Source organism: Rhinolophus ferrumequinum, chromosome 6 (genome assembly GCF_004115265.2).
Source record: "Rhinolophus ferrumequinum isolate MPI-CBG mRhiFer1 chromosome 6, mRhiFer1_v1.p, whole genome shotgun sequence".
Taxonomy (NCBI): domain Eukaryota; kingdom Metazoa; phylum Chordata; class Mammalia; order Chiroptera; family Rhinolophidae; genus Rhinolophus; species Rhinolophus ferrumequinum.
Genome location: NC_046289.1, coordinates 10,428,605 through 10,451,442, shown reverse-complemented (window position 1 = coordinate 10,451,442; position 22,838 = coordinate 10,428,605). Strand labels below are relative to the sequence as shown.

Here is a 22,838-nt window from a genome sequence, read left to right as displayed (position 1 = left end):
GGAGGATTTGGGAGGGAGAAAAGGTAGGTGGTTGTGTCCGACTAGCAGATGTACACGTCAGTGATAATGGATAAGTAGGAGTCTTCGTGGTTTGGCTGTAGCTGAGGACAAGCTGGGAGGTGTAGTGCGATTAGCCCCCTGACAGCGACAGTGTACCTTAGTTTGTTGATATAGCCTTGGGCGGACGGTGACAGATCATTAGGTGTGCAGTGACCTCTCCTACTTGCATAGTTAGCCGGGAAAGGCTCATTTATTTTAAGGAGCTTAGATCTGGAATGTTTCTGTGGAGCTGTATCTTGTTAGTGAATATTTTTATAACATCTGTTTAATAGCACACAATTCTAGTTCTAGGCCCTACATCTCAACAGATGTATTCACGTTATAGCTTCTTGAAATAGATGTAGTAGGCATCCCAATACCCTTTGGATATATATATATTAATCCTCATGTTTTATAGACTGGGATATATGGGTGAGGAAAAGTTAATGAGCTTGTCTGTAACCACAGACGAGTAGATTCGGATCTGGGTCTGTCTGATTCCAAAGTCCACTACTTTTCATCAAAGCGCAGTGGGGAGCCACAGACTGTAAACAAGATCATGTTTGCACTTGTAAACTTGGCAGTGATAGAAATGGGTCTTTAAAATGTTTGCTTTCCGTGTCTATGGAATTTCTGCCCACTTAGACATTTGATATAATTTTAATTTGTCTATTATGTATGTTAGACTGTACTTTTATGCTTAACTATATTTTTATTTCTTTTGAAAGAACCTTTTGGACTGTTGCTATTGGACCAAAAAAATGACATCTATAATCAAATTAACTACCCTCTCTGGGGTTCAGGAAGAGTCTGCTCTTTGTTATCTTCTCCAAGTCGACGAGTTTAGATTTTTATTGGACTGTGGCTGGGATGAGCACTTTTCTATGGATATTATAGATTCCCTGAGGAAGTAAGTTACTTTTAATATTTCTAGACTTTCAGTAAATCAACTTCTCTTTTCTACACTGTACTACCGTTTTCACGTTACACAGTGTTTGCTTTTTGGGCTCTAATTTAGTTTATAATAGAAGACATAGTTTTCCTTATGCCAAATAGTGACTGTTTTCACTTGTAAAGTTTGATTGACTTATCAGCTGTTATTTGAAATTTGGCAAAATCTTACGTTGTTACTTGGCTAATAGATCTCAGTAGAAATGTTTGCACACTTACTTTAAAAAAGAGCTAGATGAAGTTTATAAGAATTTGAAGAGAGGAAAAACCTTTCCATGTGAAAAGTTCTGTAGCCAAAGCGCATTAGCTTACTTGTTGTATCTTTTGATGCTAGACATGGAGGATTGGTGCTCCAAATAATGACCACGAGCTGTACAAAGGGATACTAACCCGTCAAAGAAAACTCCAGCTATGTTTGCAGTATTGTACTAATTACGGAAGGGAAGAGGACTTAAACATGTAAAAAACTTAGAGCTTTTAGCAAAAAATGGTTTTTCTTGTTAATTTCTTTTGTCAATGAGAGCCTATGCTTTGAAATTGAAGTTTTACCGTAAAGAATGTGCTGTCAGTCATGATAAAAAGCTAGGACAAAAATCTGTAATAAATATGTGGCCGTTTAAATATCATCGCCTTAATTTCTGAAATTCCAAGCTGAGTTCTATTTATACTGTTTAATAGTATAAAAGGTAGCCATTTGAAATCAGCTTACAATGTGGTGTCTACTGTTTTGCTTTCTTTTACTTTTCTTTTTTAAATGTTTCTATATACATACACTGTATACGTGTATTTACATGCAACTGATACCGTAATTTTGATATCTATGCAGGACAGGGGTGGTAATAATTGAAATTCATAGGTATCATACTTTTCAACTCTTGGTTTTGCTCTTTTACCCCAGCGTAGTCTTCAGAATATTGAGAGGACTCAGATTGGTGAGTTAGTTTTGAGTATCCTGCCTTTATCCTTAAAACAGGATTTGAGAAAGTCATTTCACTTGCGTTCCCCTAGGCATGTTCACCAGATCGATGCCGTGCTATTGTCTCACCCCGACCCCCTCCATCTCGGTGCCCTCCCGTACGCCGTCGGAAAGTTGGGTCTGAACTGTGCCATCTATGCAACCATTCCTGTTTATAAAATGGGACAGATGTTCATGTATGATCTTTATCAGGTAATTGGAGCAATTAAAAAATTTTTTAACACTCATGCAGTGATCATTTTTAACCTTTTACTTGTGTTATTCTTTTAGTCTCGACACAATACAGAAGATTTTACACTCTTTACATTAGATGATGTGGATGCAGCCTTTGATAAAATACAGCAGTTAAAATTCTCTCAGATTGTGAATTTGAAAGGTAAAAAATGTTTCCAGTTGTAAATAATTGGACTAATGGGATTTAACCTACTGAAAAGTACAAGGGGAATTTTTAGTAAAAATTGTAGGCACTATGGTGTGAAGAATAAAAAATTAGCGTTTTTTGATAAGAACTCTGATCTTCCCCCAAATCCTCTGGATTTTAAACTATTCCAGACGAAGTACTCACAAAATGTTCACAACTCAGGCCTTTTCCCGTTTAACTTGGGAAAGACTTATTTGTGTTTACTGTGTAGAATGCATAGAGGTGATGTGGGCAGGTCCTCCGAGGAGCTCACCATTAGGTTGAGGAGATAAAGTAGCTCAGATGACTAAACGTAGTGACTGAAGTAAATGAAGTGCTATTGCAGCACAGAGTAGAAAATGACTGAATTCTAGAACCAAGCATTAAAATGTTTATTATTTAATTAGGTCAGGAAGGCATGTGTTAAGTGTATATTCATCATCTATAGAGAATTGTATTAAAGATTTTCAGATGTGAACCCTGGCATTAAAAAAATCGTGCAACAGTGGAATCTGACAATGAATGGTCTCATCAGTTTTGCTTGTACTTAGTTTTTCCGTAGGATAAATTCTTTACTGTAATGAGATTTGAATGGTCAGTTTAGAGGTTAGCAAAAATGGAAACACTTGATAAATGTGTGTGTAATATAAATATTAAAAATTATTAGTCCATACTGAGTAATTTAACAGTAAAAGTAATTTTAAGTCCAGTCTCTAGCCTCCTATTCATAAGCACAAATATGTCTTCAAGCATACATCATAAAATGACACGAGTATGTGCCTCCATGAGGGAATGGAGTAGCTGGGGGACAGGAGAATAGACTTGCATTTCACTGTATGCCTTTTCACTTCTGAATTTTATATCATCGTATATATTACCTATTAAAAAAATAGCTTACCAATAAATAACCTTTCTTTAGGGTTGTAAAAGAAATCTGAGTAGTCTCGTTATCTTGTTGACACAGGAAAAGGCCATGGCTTGTCCATCACACCTCTGCCAGCTGGTCACATGATCGGTGGAACAATATGGAAAATAGTCAAAGATGGAGAAGAAGAAATTGTGTATGCCGTTGACTTCAACCACAAGAGGGAGATGTAGGTACAGCAAGAGAAAAGCCAACGAAAATGCAATGGGTGTTACTTTGTACTTTGGAGGGAAAAGTTTAAACGAGAAATCTAAAGCAATTCACAAGCACCAAATAGTGAATATTTTCAAAATTATGTAATTGTTTGCATTGTAAGGGAAAATCATGATATCAGAGATAAAAGATATATTTGAAATGTACACGTTAGTATCCTCTATAAAACAGATATCTCCCTGGAGATGCTGCAAGGAGATTAATTTTTGTACATCAAACTATATATGCACTGACCTGCTATTTAAAGGAAGTTTGTGATTTTTTTTTTTTTTTTGGTAAAGTCAGTAATTACCATCTAATATAAATATATTTAAAGTCAGACTCCCTTTAAAAGGAGACACAATAGTTTAATGTTAAATACTTCAGTTTGTACGCACAGCATATTATATCGATTATATCTGAATGATGGTAAATCTGGAACTGTGGAAGATCTTAATTTTTAAAAAATTTTTTTTGAATTTACCAGATTTTCTTATCAGTGATCATGTATGTATACTTTTATAGTTAGAGGAAAGAAGAACCTTATAAAAGTACTTATTTTTTAGGTAAGATAAGCTATTGTTTATTTGAATTGATATAAAATGTTTCTCTTCGTCAACTTTGTTACAGCCATTTAAATGGATGTTCCCTGGAAATGCTAAGCAGACCCTCCCTACTCATCACAGATTCATTTAATGCCACGTATGTGCAGCCGAGGAGAAAACAGAGAGATGAGCAACTTCTGAGTATGTGTTACATAAGGTCCTTTTTAAAGAGCTGTGGAAGTGCATGGTAGTATGAGTTACTGTTTATTCGGTTCTGGTTGACATTTTTCTTGTCATAAGAGATTGGCTAACTCCATTATTTTTGAAAAAATATTATGCAGCCAAATCCATATTTTGTACAAAAAGATGCTCTGATTGGTTTGAATTTAACTTTTGTGGGATAGGCAAAAAGATTGGCTTCTCCCTGCCTCAGCACATAGCTACCTCTCTCTGGCACACACTGATATATGTCCAGGGAATGCCAAAATATATAAAAATCTCACACAAATCTATTAGAAAAATATTTATACTCTAACAGAAAAGTGACTAAAGGAGATAAATGAGGGTGCCAATAGTTCACTGATTTTGGTGTTTGGTGTTTTACACTCTTGTCTAGTAGCCTTGGTTCTAACGAGGTGTCTCTGTGCCACCTTTCATTGCTTCTGCTTTGTCTTGTGTTGCTTTACCTTCCGGTTTTTATAAGCTGCATGGGATTTCAACAGGGAAAGTTGGATTCCACTTTTAAACATGTTTGAAACCACTGCCTTCGTCCATCTACTCGTATACTATGTTACACTAACTTTAAGAAGGTTTTCAATTCTTGTTTTTGCTAGAGTTTGGTTTTACCAAATATTTTCAAGCAGACTTTCATCTAGAGCAAGGACATCTAGTCAAATCTATTTATAAAGATACATTTGTTGGAAGAGAATATGGTCAATATTTTACAGGCGTACATACATTTAAAATAAGCATGTATTACTATAAAGTACAAGTGTGTATGTGCGTGTGTATGTGTGTAAATTTGGGGGTTATAATGAAGTTTATCGGGTGAAGTTTATCGGAACCGGTGAAATGGAGTAAACTGGAAACCCCAGGTTGGTTGCATTTGTCCTACTCATTCAATTTTCCCAGTATACTGTACAAATATCATTTTCTATGTGTACTATGGGTGGAAGGGTTGGAAACAAACCACTGATTTATGATTTTTCAATGAAAAAATTTGAGAGTTGATGGCGTTGTTTTTCACTCCTAGAAAGATACATTCACAGAATAAAAAACATTTGCAATCATTTGAATGAAATTCTTTTGTACCTGGCCCAATAATTGCTTATTTATAAATGATAGTTTTTATAGTAAAAACGTGGGGATAAAGTTACTTTCAATTTTGTAGCAAAGTATTGTTATGTTCTATAGGGATTTTACCTTCTTGTTTTCTAGCAAATGTCCTGGAAACACTTCGAGGTGATGGAAATGTATTAATAGCAGTGGACACTGCAGGCAGAGTTTTGGAACTTGCTCAACTCCTGGATCAGATTTGGAGAACGAAAGATGCAGGATTGGGTGTTTACTCATTGGCACTCCTGAATAATGTCAGTTACAATGTGGTGGAGTTTTCTAAGTCCCAGGTTTGTTTTCACGTTATCATTTGTAATAAAGGAGTTTGCTACAGAGCTTGGGCTTCTGGAAACAATATGGGGATGTCCCTTTGGGTTTTATTTTTCTGTTGACGAGGTTGATGAGGTTAGTGGTGATCGTGATAATGACGACAGTAATAAAAGCTAATCATTAATCACGTAACTGTTCTTTGTGCTTTATGTGTATCATGTCATTTAGTCCTTACATACCCTGTGAAGTAGGTTCTGTTTTTTCCCCCCATTTTATAGATCCGGCAAGTTGCTTCTCCTCTAACACTATCACAGTCTGTAAAATGGAGACAAAAATAGAACCAACCTTATAGGATATAAATGTTAGAATTCATTTTTCTCTTCCTTGTGAATAATAAGCTCTTGTCCTTGAAATAGCAATCTCTGGAGTAAGACATTCATTTAGAACCTACACACGGCCTTCTTAATAGATTTAAGGTAACTTCTAAGTGAAACATAATGCAAAATTGGCTTTATAGGGATGAACGCTGGGGTGGCAGAATCTAATGGGGAACAGAGGCAGAAAATAAACTGCTTGTCAAGATAATACAAATTAAGCAACCAGTGGTGGGGAGCAAGCCTTAAGCTAGAACTTGACCTCTGGACTGTTGTAAAATACTCTGAAGTTAATAATATAGCATTTTCTAATTATTTTCATCTTTCCCCCCATATTAGGTAGAATGGATGAGTGATAAGCTGATGAGATGTTTTGAAGACAAAAGAAATAACCCATTTCAGTTTCGCCACCTCTCTTTGTGTCATGGTCTTTCTGACTTGGCCCGAGTGCCTAGCCCGAAAGTGGTCCTTGCCAGCCAACCCGACTTGGAATGCGGATTTTCTAGGGATCTTTTTATTCAGTGGTGTCAGGACCCCAAGAACTCAATCATTCTAACTTACAGAACTACTCCTGGGACTTTAGCACGTTTTCTAATTGATAATCCTTCTGAAAAAGTTACAGAAATAGAGGTAAGCACTTGCGTGTGAACTTTATCTTAACACTGTTTTAGGGATACAGTATGCATGATATATAAAAATCAGTGACCAAAAAGAAAACTTGAAATTTTTTCAGGATTTTTATCAGAATAACAGTGGAGAGCCTTTAATTGCACAAATTTCAGAACTCCTTAATTGGAATGAGCCTCTGGAACCACACCCAGAAGGTGTATATATTACACTGTCTTCTCAGTCTCTCTTCTTTCTGTAATTGGAATCCAGCTGTTTCCTACTGACAGTCTTTTTCCTGTAACCCTCCCAGGAGATGCTCTTTTTTTTCTCTTTCACGGTTCATGTGCTTTGGGTCAGGTAGGTGTTCTTGGTCTGTGTTGCAGCTTTGAAGCCATTTCTCTTCTCTTTGTATGTAGTTCTTGCGTCAGACTTGACAATACGCTAACCCCTCCTTGTTCCTGACATTTACCCATCTCTTGGTCCTTCTCTGTCATTCATCAGTGACTTCGCACCCTGGTTCACAGCCTTCCTGTCCACTCGTCCTCTGGACTCCATTCTGGATGATGTTAGCTTTCATGTCTATCCGGTTCCTTGGCCCTCTCAGTTTCTTGACTCTATTTCTTAGTGAATTTCTCCAGTCCACCCCAGTATCCCTTCCCACAGTTGTGCCCTCAACCTTGTGCTGACGGAACAGTGTCCACATCTCTACCCCAGGCATTCCACTTGGGTCTGACAGCCAGCTTTCTCTATTGCTGCCATGCCAGCAGTGTCTCGGTCCCATTGGGACTTTGAGTTCATGACCCTCACCACTTTTACTGTCCATTGCCCTTCCAGCTTTGAGTCCGTGGTCCATCATCATTTTGCAAACACCTTCAACTTCTGTTATTGTACTCAGCTAGCAAAGCCTTGACTTTAGTCAAACTGTTTGCTTAATTTGAGCCTATACCCAAGCAACGTTATTACTGGAGTTGAACACACTACTGTGTGGACAGGTTTTCCTTCACCTTCATGACCTTACCTCTCAGAAGGGCACCCAGTACTAGCACGCAGCATTCTGTGTGCTACTCCTTTTCGCACACTCCAGTAAGACAATTTCACATCTTGTTCCTTTTCAAAAATCCTACAACTCCATCTCAGTCTTCACCCATTGCACGTGACCTTGTTTCCAACTTAACTGAGAAGCGGGACTCGTCAGACAGGAATTCCCTCATCTCCTCACCACTGACTGCCTGACCTGTTCCTGCATTTGCATTCTCTGCCTTGTCTCCTGTTACAAGAGCAAGACAATTAGTCAAATAGTCAAGATTCCAAAAGATCATTTTGCTGATAACCAATCCATCAAATCTACCAATTTTCCCAAAACTAGTATCATTATCTTAAAGTTTATAGCACTTGATACTGAGTGGGTTGATAATTGCCAGGGTTGTACAAAGTTTCAGATGACTGCTTTTCATTTTGTCTTCATAGCAGCCATCTTAAGGAATGTTTAGTTTGTTAAAAGCTGAGTAGTAAGGCTTTGTTACTAACTGGACATAAGAAAAACAAATCTGATCCATATTCACTATAAAAGCAGACTGATGAAGAATGATTCAGAGCAAGCATACCAAAGTAAAATGCTGTCTTTTGGGTTATTTAATAGCTTAGAAAGCTGAAAGAACTCAGAAATACTTGAATACTTGAAAGAGTTTCATCAGATATGAAATACTATATGAGGCAATATTCATTACTAGGAATTCAATTAAGGCTGGTATGCCATTTGAGAAATTAATAAAACAGTATTAAAAGTGGCTTAAGTTTGAAAAAAAGGAAAATGACATTCGTAGCTGAAACTTGAAATGTTAGGTTTTGGGTTTTTTCATAAGTAGTACTTTATGCTCAGGATTCTTTCCCTTCCTACCTTGTTAGGGATATTTCTTCTGTAGTTATCCCTTTTCTATCCATTTTCTATCCCTTTTTTCTCTACTTGGTCACATCCAAAACAATTTTTACTGTGTCTCCTCCTCTGCTCCCAATCTTGCCCTTCTTTGAGTCTTCCTTATCTCAGAGAACAGCAGCACATTCCACCTATTGACTCAAGCCAAAAATATAGAAATTGTAAAAAATGTCCTGAAGAAATTCCACCTGTGGATTGCAGCTTCAGCCCATGTCTGAGAGTTCAATTCTGCCCTTCCTGATGGCCTGGTTAGGGATTTCCAACTTGCCTAGCCAGCTCTCGTAATCATATAAGCCAATTCCTAACAATAAAACTTTTAATGTGAAAAAAAAAATGTTCATTAAAGTGTAATAGACACTGAAAAGTGTGCATATTATAAGCGTACTCTGTGATGACTTCACAAATTGAACCCGCTTCTCTAGCCTGTATCTAGATCAAGAAATAGAATACCAGCAGTACCCCAGGCGCCCCTTTCTGATCTTGCCTGTCCCTTCCAAGGGACACAGAAGAGGAGAAACTTACTTCCAATTCCTTACTTTTCTCTCAACACGCATAACCTAGCCGCGAGTCCTATTGGCTTGACCTCCAGATACAGCCTGCCTACCTTTCTCCAGCTCCCCTGCCATCGTCCCGGCCAGCATCCTAGCCCGTCCTAAATGGTTTTGCCGGACTGTGCAGTAGTTTCCTCACTGGTTTCTCTATTTTTACGTTTATACTCTCATAATCCTTTCTTCTCATAGCAGCCAAAGAGATCTCGGTCTTTCTCTGTCTCTCTCTCTCTCTTTATTGTGGTAAAAACCACATCACAAAGTTTACTAACCATTTCTCAGGGTTCAGCGCAGCAGTATTACCGGTAGGCACACTGTTGTACAGAAGATCTCGAGCACTTTTCATCGTGCGAAACTGAAACTCTAGGCCCATTGAACAACAGCTCCCAAAGGCGTCTTTTAAACATTCATTTCATGTCACTCCCTTGCTGAAACCCTCCACGGCTTCTTTCTGCTCTTTGAATGAAATCCACACTGCTTACCCAGGCTTTGAAGACCCACATGATCTGATTTCTAACCACCTTTCTGACCTTCGCGCATTCCTCTCTATGCTCTGCATTGCTACATGGCATCCGCATCTTTGCACTAGGTGTTCCTTCTGCCTGGCTTGTCCTTTCCCAGCTTTGCCCTTGGCTGGCTCCTTGTCATTCAAGTCTCAGTTCAAAGGTCACCTGTTCAGGTGGGCCTTCTCTGACTACCAATCTAAATAACTACGCAGCTGCCAACCCATCAACTTTAGTTGTTATTTTTCCTAGCACTCATTACCATCTGATATTTTTCTTGTTTGTTGTCTTGCTCTGCCCACTACCAACGAGAATACAAGTTTCATGAGAAAAGAGATCTTGTTTTCTTTTAAATCCCCAGCACACAGAGTACATTGAAGTTCCTCCAGCAGTGTGTTGGTCAGATTCAGGAATGACCGAATTAGTGAATATGTAGTAAACCAGATTTCTGATCATATTAGACAAGAGTTTACTATGTATGATATTTTTTTTCATGTACATGTATTGCTCTCCTGCGTCAAGTCTTGCTCATTTAGAAAGAGCAAGGATAGTAAGTGAATAAGGCTTAATAAATTGGAATAGATTTGATTAGGAAAAGGAATAACTTGGAGGTAATACAGTGAAGGAGTAGGAAAAAAAATACCTTAGGGTTGATTATGCTAGAAATCTGTTTCTGAATATAGCCATTAATTTCAGATATCTTAAATGAAAAGTAATTTATTATAGCAACAGGCGTAAACTAAATTATGTGGTAAATGTTCTGGTAAAATTTATTTTGGGGGAAGACAGGCATCTGTTTAAGTTCCCAGTAGTGTATTATAAAGCAAAATAATGACCCTTTCTAAACGGAACTTATTTTCAAGTAAGCGTCTAGGCATATGTGGGATGCCCAATAGAAAGGTGTCTCACTCCTTCATCCTATACAGTAGAATCATTTGATTTGGGTCTAATTTTTTTGTTACTTTTTATTTTGAAATAATTTCAAAGTTAACAGAACCGTTATAAAAATAGTATACCCAGATTCCCCAACTGTCAACATTTTACTGGATTTGCCTTTTCACTTCTGTTGTATACACATAGACACACTATTAGTTTTTTCTGAACTATTTGAAACTGCGGATGTTCCATCATCACCTCTAAACACAGGGGTGTCCATTACCTAAAAACAAGGACGGTCTCATGCAAAACCGTAGTAATCCATTGAATTAAGGAAATAAGCATTGATACCGTGCTACCAACTCATCCACTGACCCCGCTTACCTTTTGCTAACTGCCCCAACAGCGTGCTTTCTGGTTACCGTTTCCTTTTGTGTTCGGGATCCCATCCAGGATTATACATTGCATTTAATTTTCATGACTGTTGACATTTTTGAAGCATGTATGACCTCAGTTTTTTCCTTTTCACATACAATATCTATATGCTTCTTTAAAAAAGAAATTGGACCAAATTATCCACATACACTGAAACTAGCTGTTTTCATTTGAATCTTGAATAGTGTAAGTAGATACAGATTTATCTTACATACTACTTGGTATATTATAAACATTCAAATGTTTTTGAATAAATGAGTTCTTTTTAATAATGTGATAATAATACATTGTATACATGTATTGTCATTATTTAATACAGTGGTTCTCAAAAATATGGTGTGAGGACCCCTGGGGGGGTCCTGAGACCCTTTCAGTGAGTCCACGACGTCAAAATTATTTTTCATAATAATATTAAGGTATTGTTTGTCTTTTCACTGTTCTACATGTATTATACTGATGAGTAAAAGCAATGGTCGGTAAAGGGCTGGTACCTTAGCATAAATCAAGGCAGTGGCACAAAACTGTACTAGTGGTCACTGCATTTTTCATTTCCACACACTTGTTTAAAAAAAGTCAGTTTCATTTATGAATGTCCTTGATGAAGCAGTAAAAGTTATTAATTTTGCTATATTCTTCAGTAAAAGATTTCTTTAATAATCTGGGTAACGATGGGAAGTATGTATAAAGCACTTGTGTTGCATACTAAAGTACAATGGTTGTCTTGAAGAAAACCACTTGTATAATTGTTTGAGCTGTGAGTCGAACTAGCCACTTTTTCCTTGGAATACCATTTTTACTTGAAATAATGACATGATTATTCAGACTTGGATAATTAGCAGATATTTTCTCAAAAATGAATAAATTGAGCTGGTCACTTTAAGGAAAATGATTGATAGCATTTATTGTTTAAATTTGATAAAGTTCAAACTTTCAAGTGAAAATTAGAATTTTAGAAAACTTACACCGATCACTGTGAAATTGACAGCTTAAACGTAAAAGATTTTTCTGATGAGATTGGTGGTGATAATTGCAAATGGGATTTTTTCAAATATTTTCAACATTTGTAAGATCTATGTAACTTGGTGATCTAATATTTCCACATAACCAATGCATGATGTTACAAAATTATGCATAAATAAAAGATCCATTCAAAGTGCAAGATAAATCAGTAAATTTTCATATAACAGAGTACGAAAAGTTATTGGTATGGTTTCAGATTCTACATTACAACTAACCTTTAAGAAACTACCACTCTTTGAGTTTTAATGTAATATGAAGAATAGTTATAAAAAGAATTATTCTTCAGAAGAATATTCATATTTAAATATTTTTCCTTTTCTAATTATACATCGGTTTGAGGCTGGATTTTCTTCATATACTTTAACAAAAGCACCATATTACAAAAGATTTAATGCAGAAGCATATGTGGGAATCTAGCTGTCTGCTGTTGAGCTAGACATTTAAACAGATTTGCAAAAATGTAAAATAATATATTTCCTGCCAATTTTTGTTTGCTTTGGAAAACATAATTATCTTTTGTAAAAATATGATATTATTATTAACATATAGTGGTTTTATTCTTTTTTAATGAACAGATTGACATTTAAAAAATTTTTCAGTTTTAATTTCTAATGTGGTAAATATTGATAAATATAACCTACAAAAAACAGAAGCCCTGTACACCTAAATTAATAAAATGTTACATGTCAATTATGTTTTATTTTTAAAATATTAAAAACAAAAGCTTTTGGGGGTTCACCGTCATTTTTGAGAGTCCAAGGCAATCCCGATATCAAAAAATTTGAAAACTACTGATTTAACCATTCTGTGTTGATGGATTTTTAAAGTTGTGTAGAGTTTTTTTTTATCAGAGATGTTGTTTCAGTGTATTTTTTTTCACATTTGTGTGATTGTTTCAGTAGGATAAATTCGTACAAGTAGAAATGCTGTGTTAAATGACAAGCGTATTTTTACTCTCAGATGTTGGCAAATCGCCTTCTAACACAGTTGTGCTAATTTTCCCATAGACGGTGTATGAAGGTACCCTTTTTCCCATATAGTCGTTAGCGTTGCCAATCTCATAGATTAAAAACTGGCGTTGCATTTTTAAAATTTTGCATTTTTCAAAAATCATTAATGAAATGAAACATGTCTTCGTGGTTATTAGTTATTTGTTTTTATTTTGTAAAGTACTTTTACATATTTATATATTTTATACATACACACACATACACAGAAGGTGACAAAAAATTTAAACACATTTTAAGAAAGGAAAAAAACTATTAAAATTACGCTGATGATAACCACTTTGAGCACCTCTTGTAATTGCAGAAGTCAAACGTGACTTGTATTCATCTTTTGTTATGGGTATATATTGAGTATTACAATTTTAATACAGTTGTTTCCTTTCTTAAAATGTGTGTACATTTTTTTTTGCACCCTGTGTGTGTGTGTGTGTGTGTGTGTGTGGTCCTTTTTGGTGTGTTGATCATCTTTTTCTTAACTGATTTAGAAGAGGTCCTAAAAAGTAGCTTCTGATAATCGTATAGCGCTGCAAATAATTTTTTCAGTTTCTTTTAATTTTAAGAGATTTAAAATGTCAAAGCAATTTTTTTTTTCATGTTGCCGTATTTATTTATCTCTTCCTGTATGGCTTTTGGGTTTTATGTCATGTGTAGGCCTCACCTACCAAATTATAAAAATATTTATCAGTATTTTCTGTTTCTGATTGGTGATTTTTTTAACCAGTTTGGCTTATATTAAACCCGTCCTAGAAATGTGTCAGCTCAATTTTAGTACTAATCTAAGTAGGATTGGTAAGTGCACGTAATAGAAATTTGAAAAATTTTAGAGGAAAATTTAAAGATGATGAATCAATTCAGAGATGTGATGCATGTCACATCCCACTGCTTTAAAGCCGCTAATATTGATATCTCCTTTCGTCTGCTGTTTTTCTTTAGTTGAGGAAACGTGTGAAGCTTGAAGGGAAAGAACTTGAAGAATACTTGGAAAAAGAGAAATTAAAGAAAGAAGCTGCTAAAAAACTTGAGCAGTCAAAAGAGTAAGTTATTTTCAGACAGATTATTAATTTATATATGCAATTTGAGTAGAACTGATTTCTAAAACAAAAAAGTTTAACTGAAAATATTTAACTTCTCTTTTAACTTCATTGCTTTCATTATACTTACCTGAATACCTGAATACCAAATTCTTTCAGTGCTAACATTAACAAGCATTTATTAACTGGCAGTTAATGGTATGTCTTACAAAATACCAACCCATTAATATTTCTAATTATTTCATACTTCAATTAGTATTCAGTATTCAAAAGTAATTTTATAAACATTAATTCAAAATCTTTTGGGGACTCTGACCTTTATCTGTCCCCAAATTATCCCAGGACCGATATAGATTCCAGTGATGAGAGTGATGCTGAGGAAGATATTGATCAGCCATCGGCTCATAAGACAAAGCACGACCTGATGATGAAAGGTGAAGGCAGTCGTAAAGGAAGTTTCTTCAAACAGGCTAAAAAGTCCTATCCTATGTTTCCTGCCCCAGAAGAAAGAATTAAATGGGATGAATATGGAGAAATTATCAAGTATGTGAGCATAACAAGCTTTTCTTTCTTACAGATTAGAGGTATTAACGGTGTTATCATTTGAGCTCGGTGCATTTGGTCTTTCTGGTCATCATGGACTTTGTTAGTTTCTGAGGACGTCGGCTTGAAGGATGTAGACTTGTAGTTTGAAATGTAAAACTTGACAGGTTGAGGAACATCTAGAGAATTAATATTAAAGGAAAGCTGGTAGTTTTATTAGTATGTGAAAGGTTTAAAAAGATGATCAGGACGTTTTTCCCCACTTAAAAAGAGATAAGCGATGTGCATTGGAGAGAGACATAGGATAGGAAGAACTTGGATGGGTGGGATTATGTTATGTTTGGGAAACGGATTACAAGAGTAATATGAGATAGCATGAAAGGAACCATGGAAAAAACTATAAAATCTATACCCACTTTAGAAAAACAGCTGAAATCACATGTTCTAATCTCAAATTCAAAAACATTACTATCCTTTATAAAGATCTTGAGGGTTCCTGCCGCTTTTAGGTATATGTGCTATGCCTTAGCATAGCACACGGTGTCTTTCACGACCGGGTTTCTCCCTACTTCTCTGTTATGTTTCTATGTACTTCTGTTATGTCAGCGTGCGTTCTTCTCTCTGGTGGTACGAGCCTTCTCAGTTTCTTCCTGCTCAGCTTTTTCATGTTATGCCTTTGCCTATGCTTTTCCCTCTGCATTGTTCCACCTTCCCATGCCGGTGGGAATCTGGCCTCACAAACTACTGGAAACTTTTCCTATTTCTTCTTGCTACCCCAGCAGTCAGGTCCCTCTCTTGTACTTTCTTTGTGCTTTCATAATGCTAGCTTGAGCATATAGTGGACGTAGGTCACTCTTGGATTTAATTAGGAAAATTCCACTCTCTACTTGGCCCTCTAAAATAGTAGAGAGGAAAAATAACAATCTAAATAGCATTGGTTGCTTACCATTCCACTTAATTAGTGGCCAGTCTGTTTAGCATATATGGACAGTGCTCTTTAGTTTCAATGTCCTTATCTGAAAAATGGGGTAAGAATTAAATGAGGTTGTGTTTTTAAAGCACTTAGCATAGAACCTGACTCATAGTAATTGCACTTTAAGTGGTTGCTACTGCTGCTGCTATTATGTGGATTACAGTTGGAGATACTGGACTCCAGGGACTAAGCCGCTGCTTCAGCAATCTGGGTGTTGGGTAACAGAGGCTGGGATTCTCAGAGAGGCGTGTGAGTGGATTTGGGGTGCAGCATAGGCCATTATAGGAGGTTAGAGAAAAAGATTTTTAAAAATTTGATTTTTAATTTTAACATACAACTCTCTCTGATATTATAAGTAAAAATGGGAAGATAGATGTGTTAATAGTTTGTTGAAATAAAGATGAAGGCTTTGAGGGAGCTAATGGTTTTGTATCTCAGTCTTGGTAATGTGCAAATGGAGAGTTATCTGCTTTCTTTGGCCAGGTATGGAATAATTGGGGGTCTTAAAGAAATCAAAGGAGGCCTGAGATTTATAAGAATTGGGAGTTGGCAAAGAAAACCACAGAAACTGAGAAAAAGAATTATTGGAACAAATGCAGGGTCAGGGTATAATAGATCTTATACTGGCCACTAAGACCTTCTAATGCTGTGTCTGGGCCCTTTCACTGGCCCGCAGGATGTGTTTAAAGAGCTATCTGAAGGGTATACATGCAGTCATCTGTAATTGATATAATGAAGTTGCATTAGCTTTGGATCAAATGTATATTTAAATCTTGAGATATGTAAGGAGTCTACAAATTAGACAATCTACTAGTTCTACATAATATTAGCTTGCTTGTTACTACTTATAATTCGAGACTTATTCTTTAGACCAGAGGATTTCTTAGTGCCAGAACTTCAAGCCACTGAAGAAGAAAAAAGCAAATTAGAATCTGGCTTGACAAATGGAGATGAGCCCATGGATCAGGATTTATCTGATGTGCCCACGAAGTGCATTTCCATGACAGAGTCTATTGAAATAAAGTAAGTGCTTTCATTACATTTTCAAAATACATGAAATTTCAAGTACTTGAATTATATGATTTAAATTGTTTCAAAAGTGAAATTTCTGAATATCCTCTAGTAAGTTTGTCCTTTTAAAATTTTTAAATTTAATTTCTTCCACGTAAAGACTTGTGAAGTATGGTGGGATTTTCTCTTCATTAATACTGTTTGAATGCCAAAGTAATTGAACTGGCGGTGAGGAGAGGGTTAAACATTATATTGTGCACTTACATGAAGACACATGCTTTTTGGCCTTTTAGTATGTCTAGTAGCAGGAGATGTTACACAATTCACAAGTTTAATTTTCCTAAGTGCTTGCTTCATAAAATATACTCCTTGATTTAGCCACCTCTACTGGCTTATGTCTTAAAAATACTATTTTGATCTGAAGTAGTTAAGAAACCTTTTTTTCCTTTCCTACTTGGTACAGTTAATAACATCAGTAAATCATCATTTTGGAATTTTTCAAAACTCAGCGAATAAAGTGGGTTATTTGTCTAGTGATATCACTTAGTGTATATTCTTGGCTATAGCTAAGGTCTAAATAATGCGTATCAACAGTATCACAAAATTCTCTCCAGAATGGCTGTACCAGTTTATATTTTCACTAGCAGAGCCAGGAGGTTTCCTTCATTGCTGTTTTCTCACCAACATTTGACGTTATCTAGTAAACTCTTTAATGTTTTCTAGTCCAATCAGTATAAAATAATGTATCGGTATTGTTTACATTTGTTTTACTGTGATTCTTACTGAGTTTGATTATCTCTTCAAATGCTTGTTACCTTCCCTGTTTTTTCTTCTGTAAAGTCCATCTGTATGTCCTTCGAGCAGTTTTCTCTAGGGATTGCTGCCTTTTTGTTAGATTTTATTTGCACAGGTTCACTGTATATATATTCTGGGCATTATCTGGTTGGTTTTAGACAATGCAAATAAATGTCCTCTCCCATTGTGTTACAAGAGTTGCTCATCGTCTACTTCATTTATGAAAATCTTTAATTTTGATGTGATGAAGTAAAATATTTCCCATTATATTTTTTTGGGTTCAGAAAAGTAAGCTTGAATAATCACGTCTATTACAGAGCTAGGGTTACTTACATAGACTATGAAGGACGCTCTGATGGGGATTCCATTAAAAAGATCATTAATCAGATGAAACCACGACAGCTGATCATTGTCCACGGACCACCAGAGGCCAGTCAGGATCTTGCAGAGTGCTGCCGTGCATTTGGCGGGAAAGATATTAAAGTGTACATGCCAAAGCTCCATGAAACCGTGGACGCCACTAGTGAGACTCACATCTACCAGGTAAATATGGGGGCATCTGAGCCACACAGAAGTAAGTGCTTTCTGTCGCAGATAGGGACACATACATTAGGAATGCAGTGGTGAGACAGACGTGGTCCCCTGCCCTAGCAGATCTTATAGTCTGTGGGGCTTATACAGGGAAATAGTATTTATCACACTGTTACACCTCTGATAGAGAAAGTACAGGATGCTACGAGAGTATAGAGGAAGACCCCAGCCCAAATTTGGAGGTTTCAAAAAGATTTCCCGGAGGAAGTGATGATAACTAAGCTGAATCCTACAGGATATTCAACTGGGTTGTCAGGGTTGTATGTAGAATAGAAAAGAGCAAGAAAGGCAGAAGAAACAGCATTTGCAAAAGCAATCAGGTGAGGGAAGGCTGAGTGTTCAAGAATTTTAAGGTTTTATAAAAATTCACAGATGTCAGGGTTCTCCTATTTGAATAAAAAATGGAGGTAGGCACAGAAAACAGGAATAGAGGAGAGCTTGATCACCTCTTATTTGGCAGTGGGAGATGGTGTCAGTTAAAGCAGAAGTGTTGTCTGTATTTGTTTGGGAAAAATGGATTAGGATTTGGGCAGAAAAGTCATTCTGGGCAGAGCAAAGGAAGCAGCGTTCCAAGAATATGAAGGTGTGAAACTACATGGTGCATTTAGAAAACTGTAAGGAACTCAGTGCTCCTCAAGTAGCATCCAGTATTGGAGAGTGAGACTTCTCAGTGGTTTTCAACCTCACCTGCATGTGAGCATGATCTGAGGGGCGTCGGGGAGTCAGGTGTCAGTGCTCTGGTCTGTCTCACTAGTTGTATGGGAACCACTGGAGATGGGGCCCGGGCAGTGATAATTTTTTTTTTTTTCAAATTGCCATGTGACCCCAGTGTGCAGTCAGGGGTAAGAACCTTCACTTAACGGCCAGTGATCTTACAGGCCGTTAGGTCATTACCGGTCATGATGAAGATCAGATGAGTGAAGGAGTTCCAAATTTTAATATGTGCATATTACCAGAGTTAGAAAATGACACTAATGGGTTATATTAGGTAATCTATACTCTGTGGGTTTTCTTTCTCCGCTTTGCATATCTAGGTGAGATTAAAAGACTCACTTGTGAGCTCCCTTCAATTCTGTAAGGCAAAAGATGCTGAATTAGCTTGGATAGATGGTGTCTTAGACATGAGAGTTTCCAAAGTGGACACAGGAGTTATTTTAGAAGAAGGAGAACTAAAGGATGATGGAGAAGACTCAGAAATGCAAGTGGACGCCCCTTCAGATTCTAGCGCGATAGCACAGCAGAAGGCCATGAAAAGTCTGTTTGGAGATGATGAGAAAGAAACAGGTGAAGAGAGTGAGATCATTCCTACTTTGGAACCCTTGCCGCCAAATGAGGTAAGAAAGCGTGTGCTGCTTCTCTCTTTTCCTTGATTTGTCATCCTTCGAATTTTCCTTTTATGTTTTTAACCATTTCAAATATGTGTCACATGTAGACTGATGTTGGAGTTTTTAAAACGATTACTCAATGTTATGTTTCTGTGTGTGCGTGTGTGGGTGTGTATCCTGTACGGCTAGGGAATAACAACTTAAAGGAAACCTTAGGAGATCTTCTTATAAGCTACATAATTGTTTCATTGGTTTTTTTGGTATGATTTTTTAATTGATTTGTTTTTTCAGTATGCATTTTTAAATATTAAGTTTGATGATTGTGAGGATCACCTGCTTGCTTCTAATCAGGAGATTTCTAGTTTTCTAAGTATGTCAGACTGCTGCACTCCAGTTTTTGTTTGTTGTCAATTCAGTTCACATCACTTTTGGTTAGAAATCTTTGAAGTATAGATATAATTCTAGTCTAGTACTGCATGTTCTCAAGAGCCATCTGCTTAATTAGCAAAGGTTTTAGGTCATTAATGTATAACAATATTAAAACTGTAAGAGTCCCATATGTAGGTCAAGTGTAGCCCTTCCAGGCAATAAGAATAGAGAGACAGCCTCTGTCATTGGATTCCCTTCTAGTACTACTCCTGGAATTGGGAGGAGGAGTTAGAATCTTTTTCTCTCTGTACTAAAGCCAGCAGTCTTCAAAGCAATTTCAGAGTAGCAACATTTGAACCACTTGCCCCTCCGATTCTAAAACCCATAGCATCCACTGCATTTGCTCTGAGGGAGGAGGGAAAGCAGAGTGGGATCAGGAGAAAATTATCCTCTGAACTAAGCAAAGGACTAGGATCGGAACCAAAAAAAAATTTTTGGTTCAGCTCTGCCTACTGGCACTCTAGTTGACCCGTTAGGCAGGTGGGTGAGTGAAGAGCATAGCATTGCCAAATGCCTCTTTTATTATGAGGCATGACTAATAAAATTGATTGTGAAACATTCAGAAATGTGAAGGGCTTTTTAATGTTAAATAATGAGGTAAAATTCAGAACAAGTTGGAATGTGATTTACAGTCTTGAAATGATCTGTCAAAGGACTTCAGGGAATAATAGAAAATGTCTTAAACATCATGTGTTACTTCACTTTATTCAGTACAACTACGTGCCTGGTATTCTATTTGAAGTTATTCTTTCCCTTTTAACCTTATCTAAGGTTCCTGGACATCAGTCAGTTTTTATGAACGAACCAAGACTATCAGACTTCAAACAAGTTCTTTTACGGGAGGGGATTCAAGCCGAATTTGTAGGAGGTGTACTTGTTTGCAACAATCAAGTAGCCGTCCGAAGAGTAAGTGTGTTCTGTAAGAGCCAAACTGAACAAATGCTTCTGAGGTTGTGTCATTTTGAATTCTGTAGTTCTTGATTGGTAATTTCACAGAACTGGAAATCAGTAATTATATTCATAATGATAACCTTGAAGACTTATAAAAGTGACTCAAAGACGTGATATATAATTTTATTGTAAATTTATATTTGAATTCTCTGACATTTATGTCTATGTAAAATTCATGACTTGAACGTTATATCCATGTTCTGTGAATCAGAACAACCCATTCCCTGACCTATCATAAAGTAATCTAGTTAATAGATTTTGGTTATTGTGTCTGCATATTAATCGATAGAAAATGTACTAAAGAACTTTTTTGTTTTACTTGGTTTCTAGACAGAAACTGGACGCATTGGATTAGAAGGCTGCCTTTGTCAAGATTTTTATAGGATAAGAGACCTTTTATATGAACAGTATGCCATTGTATAAAGGACATGATGTCAAGAACTATCTGTTCGACCTTTCTAAGAAAAAAAGGATTCTTGTTCTAAAGTTTTGCGCTTTTTTTTTTCCTTTGGTAATATATAAAAAGAATATGCCAGAAAAACTTAACACGCATTAGATTTTTAAAAATGTAAATAGAGACCCTTTTGTTAATGCTTACGTGAGCATTCTACCTTTTGGCTTTGAGTGATAGAGATCCTAACACACGTGCAGGCCTGAGAGTGGACGGTGATTGGTTTCCTTTATAGACCCCTTATTCTAGAAGGGCTTTTTACTTGAATAAAACAATGCAACTTAGCAAACCAGTTCATGGCCTTAGAGAAACATATTTGCATGCGTTCTTGCAAACTGTTTCTTACATTTTCTGGAATGCAAAGTGAGAATTATTTAGAAACGATATGCTATTAGAAAAAAACTGATCAAAGCTTTTTCTTCTTTTGAATTCTAATATGCAGTTGTGTTCACATGGAGCATTTTACCCCGTGCCTGGATTGCCCAGTGATGATGCACTCTAGTGCGAGCTTGTACACATTTGGTTCGGAAATCAATTTTTATTTCTCCCATTTCTTGTTTTATTAAGATTTTGTTGTTCAGTGTGAATTAGAACACCATCGTTTGAATACACATATTATAATTCAAAAGAACTCCCTGGTGTGTTGTAGTCTTAAGAGTTCTGCATACATTTTAGACACATCTTAACTGTCAGCTAGGTTACTGTATTAAAACTGTTTAGTGTTCTGTTTTCAAGGAAATAAATGTTGACCCTCACATTTTTATAAGGTAAGAGTATAATCTAATTAAAAGGTGTGAATGTTTTCATCTCTTAGGCTTGCTCTCTCCTGAGGTTGCCCAAGCAGTGGTAGGGATTTATACACATTACTACAGAAATAATACTGAGGTTGGTTGGATAAGGTCATCCTTTCTGTAGTCACATCTTTCTTGGGGCTGGCAGCCCTGATATACTATAAACCACTTGTATGTAAGAGTAAAAACTGAATATATGCAATTTTCATTGATCTTAAAAATGAAAATCATGTCACCCTATTGTAATCTGTTGATACTTTCTAAAAATGCAGCTTAATTATGGCAGACCTTGATGTTTATTTCTTAAGTATTTAAGCCCTCCTCTTTACACTTAGCATTTTTAGAAGGATCAGACTTCCTACGTAACTTCTATGGAACTATGTGTATATAGTACAATCCAGTGATATCAGACTAGAATTAATATTTCATTCTATTTCAAATGCTTACAAAGCTTTTCTTGTGGATTATAGCGCTAATGCAAAGTTTACAGTCTTCTGATACTGAAAATCAGATATACAGTGTTATACAAAACATACAAAAGTGTTACAGAAGATGGAGATATAGAGTATGTTTTCTTTGCAGAGCTCTGGAAAAAATTCACTTAAACTCTTATTACTGAATAGAGTAAGCTTAAAATTCTGTTTATTTTACAGGGGGGAGGAAGTCTGCATTTGTTTCATGGCTTAAAGCATTTGGTTATACTTATTACATTGCAATACTGATAATGAAAAATTGTTTTCTGCCTAGCCTTTTTATTGTCCTATGAACAGGAATTAAATTTTAAAGTACTGCTCGAAGATGGTTGTGCTAATATCATTGCAGGAGTAATACTTTTACCTGTTCTAGATGACAATATTACTAAGATTTCTAAAATGAAGGTATTTGTTTAGCCTCAGTTACTTAAGAAAAATAAAAATTTTGAGAAGAACTATGAGATAAATCATGAACTCAGAGGAACTTCCATGTCTTTACTGTTTAGAAGCAAAATAAATACAAGTGGACCATCAGC

General features: G+C 36.3%; 1 protein-coding gene across 3 annotated transcripts in view; it reads left to right on the top strand.

The window, feature by feature from the left end:
• Nucleotides 1-22,626, top strand: part of CPSF2 (cleavage and polyadenylation specific factor 2) — a 33,240-nt gene extending 10,614 nt beyond the window's left edge. For all 3 annotated transcript variants that reach the window (XM_033109095.1, XM_033109096.1, XM_033109094.1), the window contains 14 exons: nucleotides 768-949; nucleotides 1,999-2,158; nucleotides 2,237-2,342; nucleotides 3,331-3,460; nucleotides 4,114-4,229; nucleotides 5,466-5,653; nucleotides 6,347-6,637; nucleotides 13,872-13,972; nucleotides 14,312-14,512; nucleotides 16,356-16,508; nucleotides 17,609-17,834; nucleotides 18,917-19,216; nucleotides 20,408-20,542; nucleotides 20,918-22,626. In XM_033109095.1, the coding sequence (XP_032964986.1) occupies nucleotides 801-949; nucleotides 1,999-2,158; nucleotides 2,237-2,342; nucleotides 3,331-3,460; nucleotides 4,114-4,229; nucleotides 5,466-5,653; nucleotides 6,347-6,637; nucleotides 13,872-13,972; nucleotides 14,312-14,512; nucleotides 16,356-16,508; nucleotides 17,609-17,834; nucleotides 18,917-19,216; nucleotides 20,408-20,542; nucleotides 20,918-21,010 (2,349 nt within the window). In that variant the 5' untranslated portion in view covers nucleotides 768-800 and the 3' untranslated portion in view covers nucleotides 21,011-22,626. The remainder of the gene's footprint in view (nucleotides 1-767; nucleotides 950-1,998; nucleotides 2,159-2,236; nucleotides 2,343-3,330; nucleotides 3,461-4,113; nucleotides 4,230-5,465; nucleotides 5,654-6,346; nucleotides 6,638-13,871; nucleotides 13,973-14,311; nucleotides 14,513-16,355; nucleotides 16,509-17,608; nucleotides 17,835-18,916; nucleotides 19,217-20,407; nucleotides 20,543-20,917) is intronic.
• The last annotated feature ends 212 nt before the right edge of the window (nucleotides 22,627-22,838 follow it).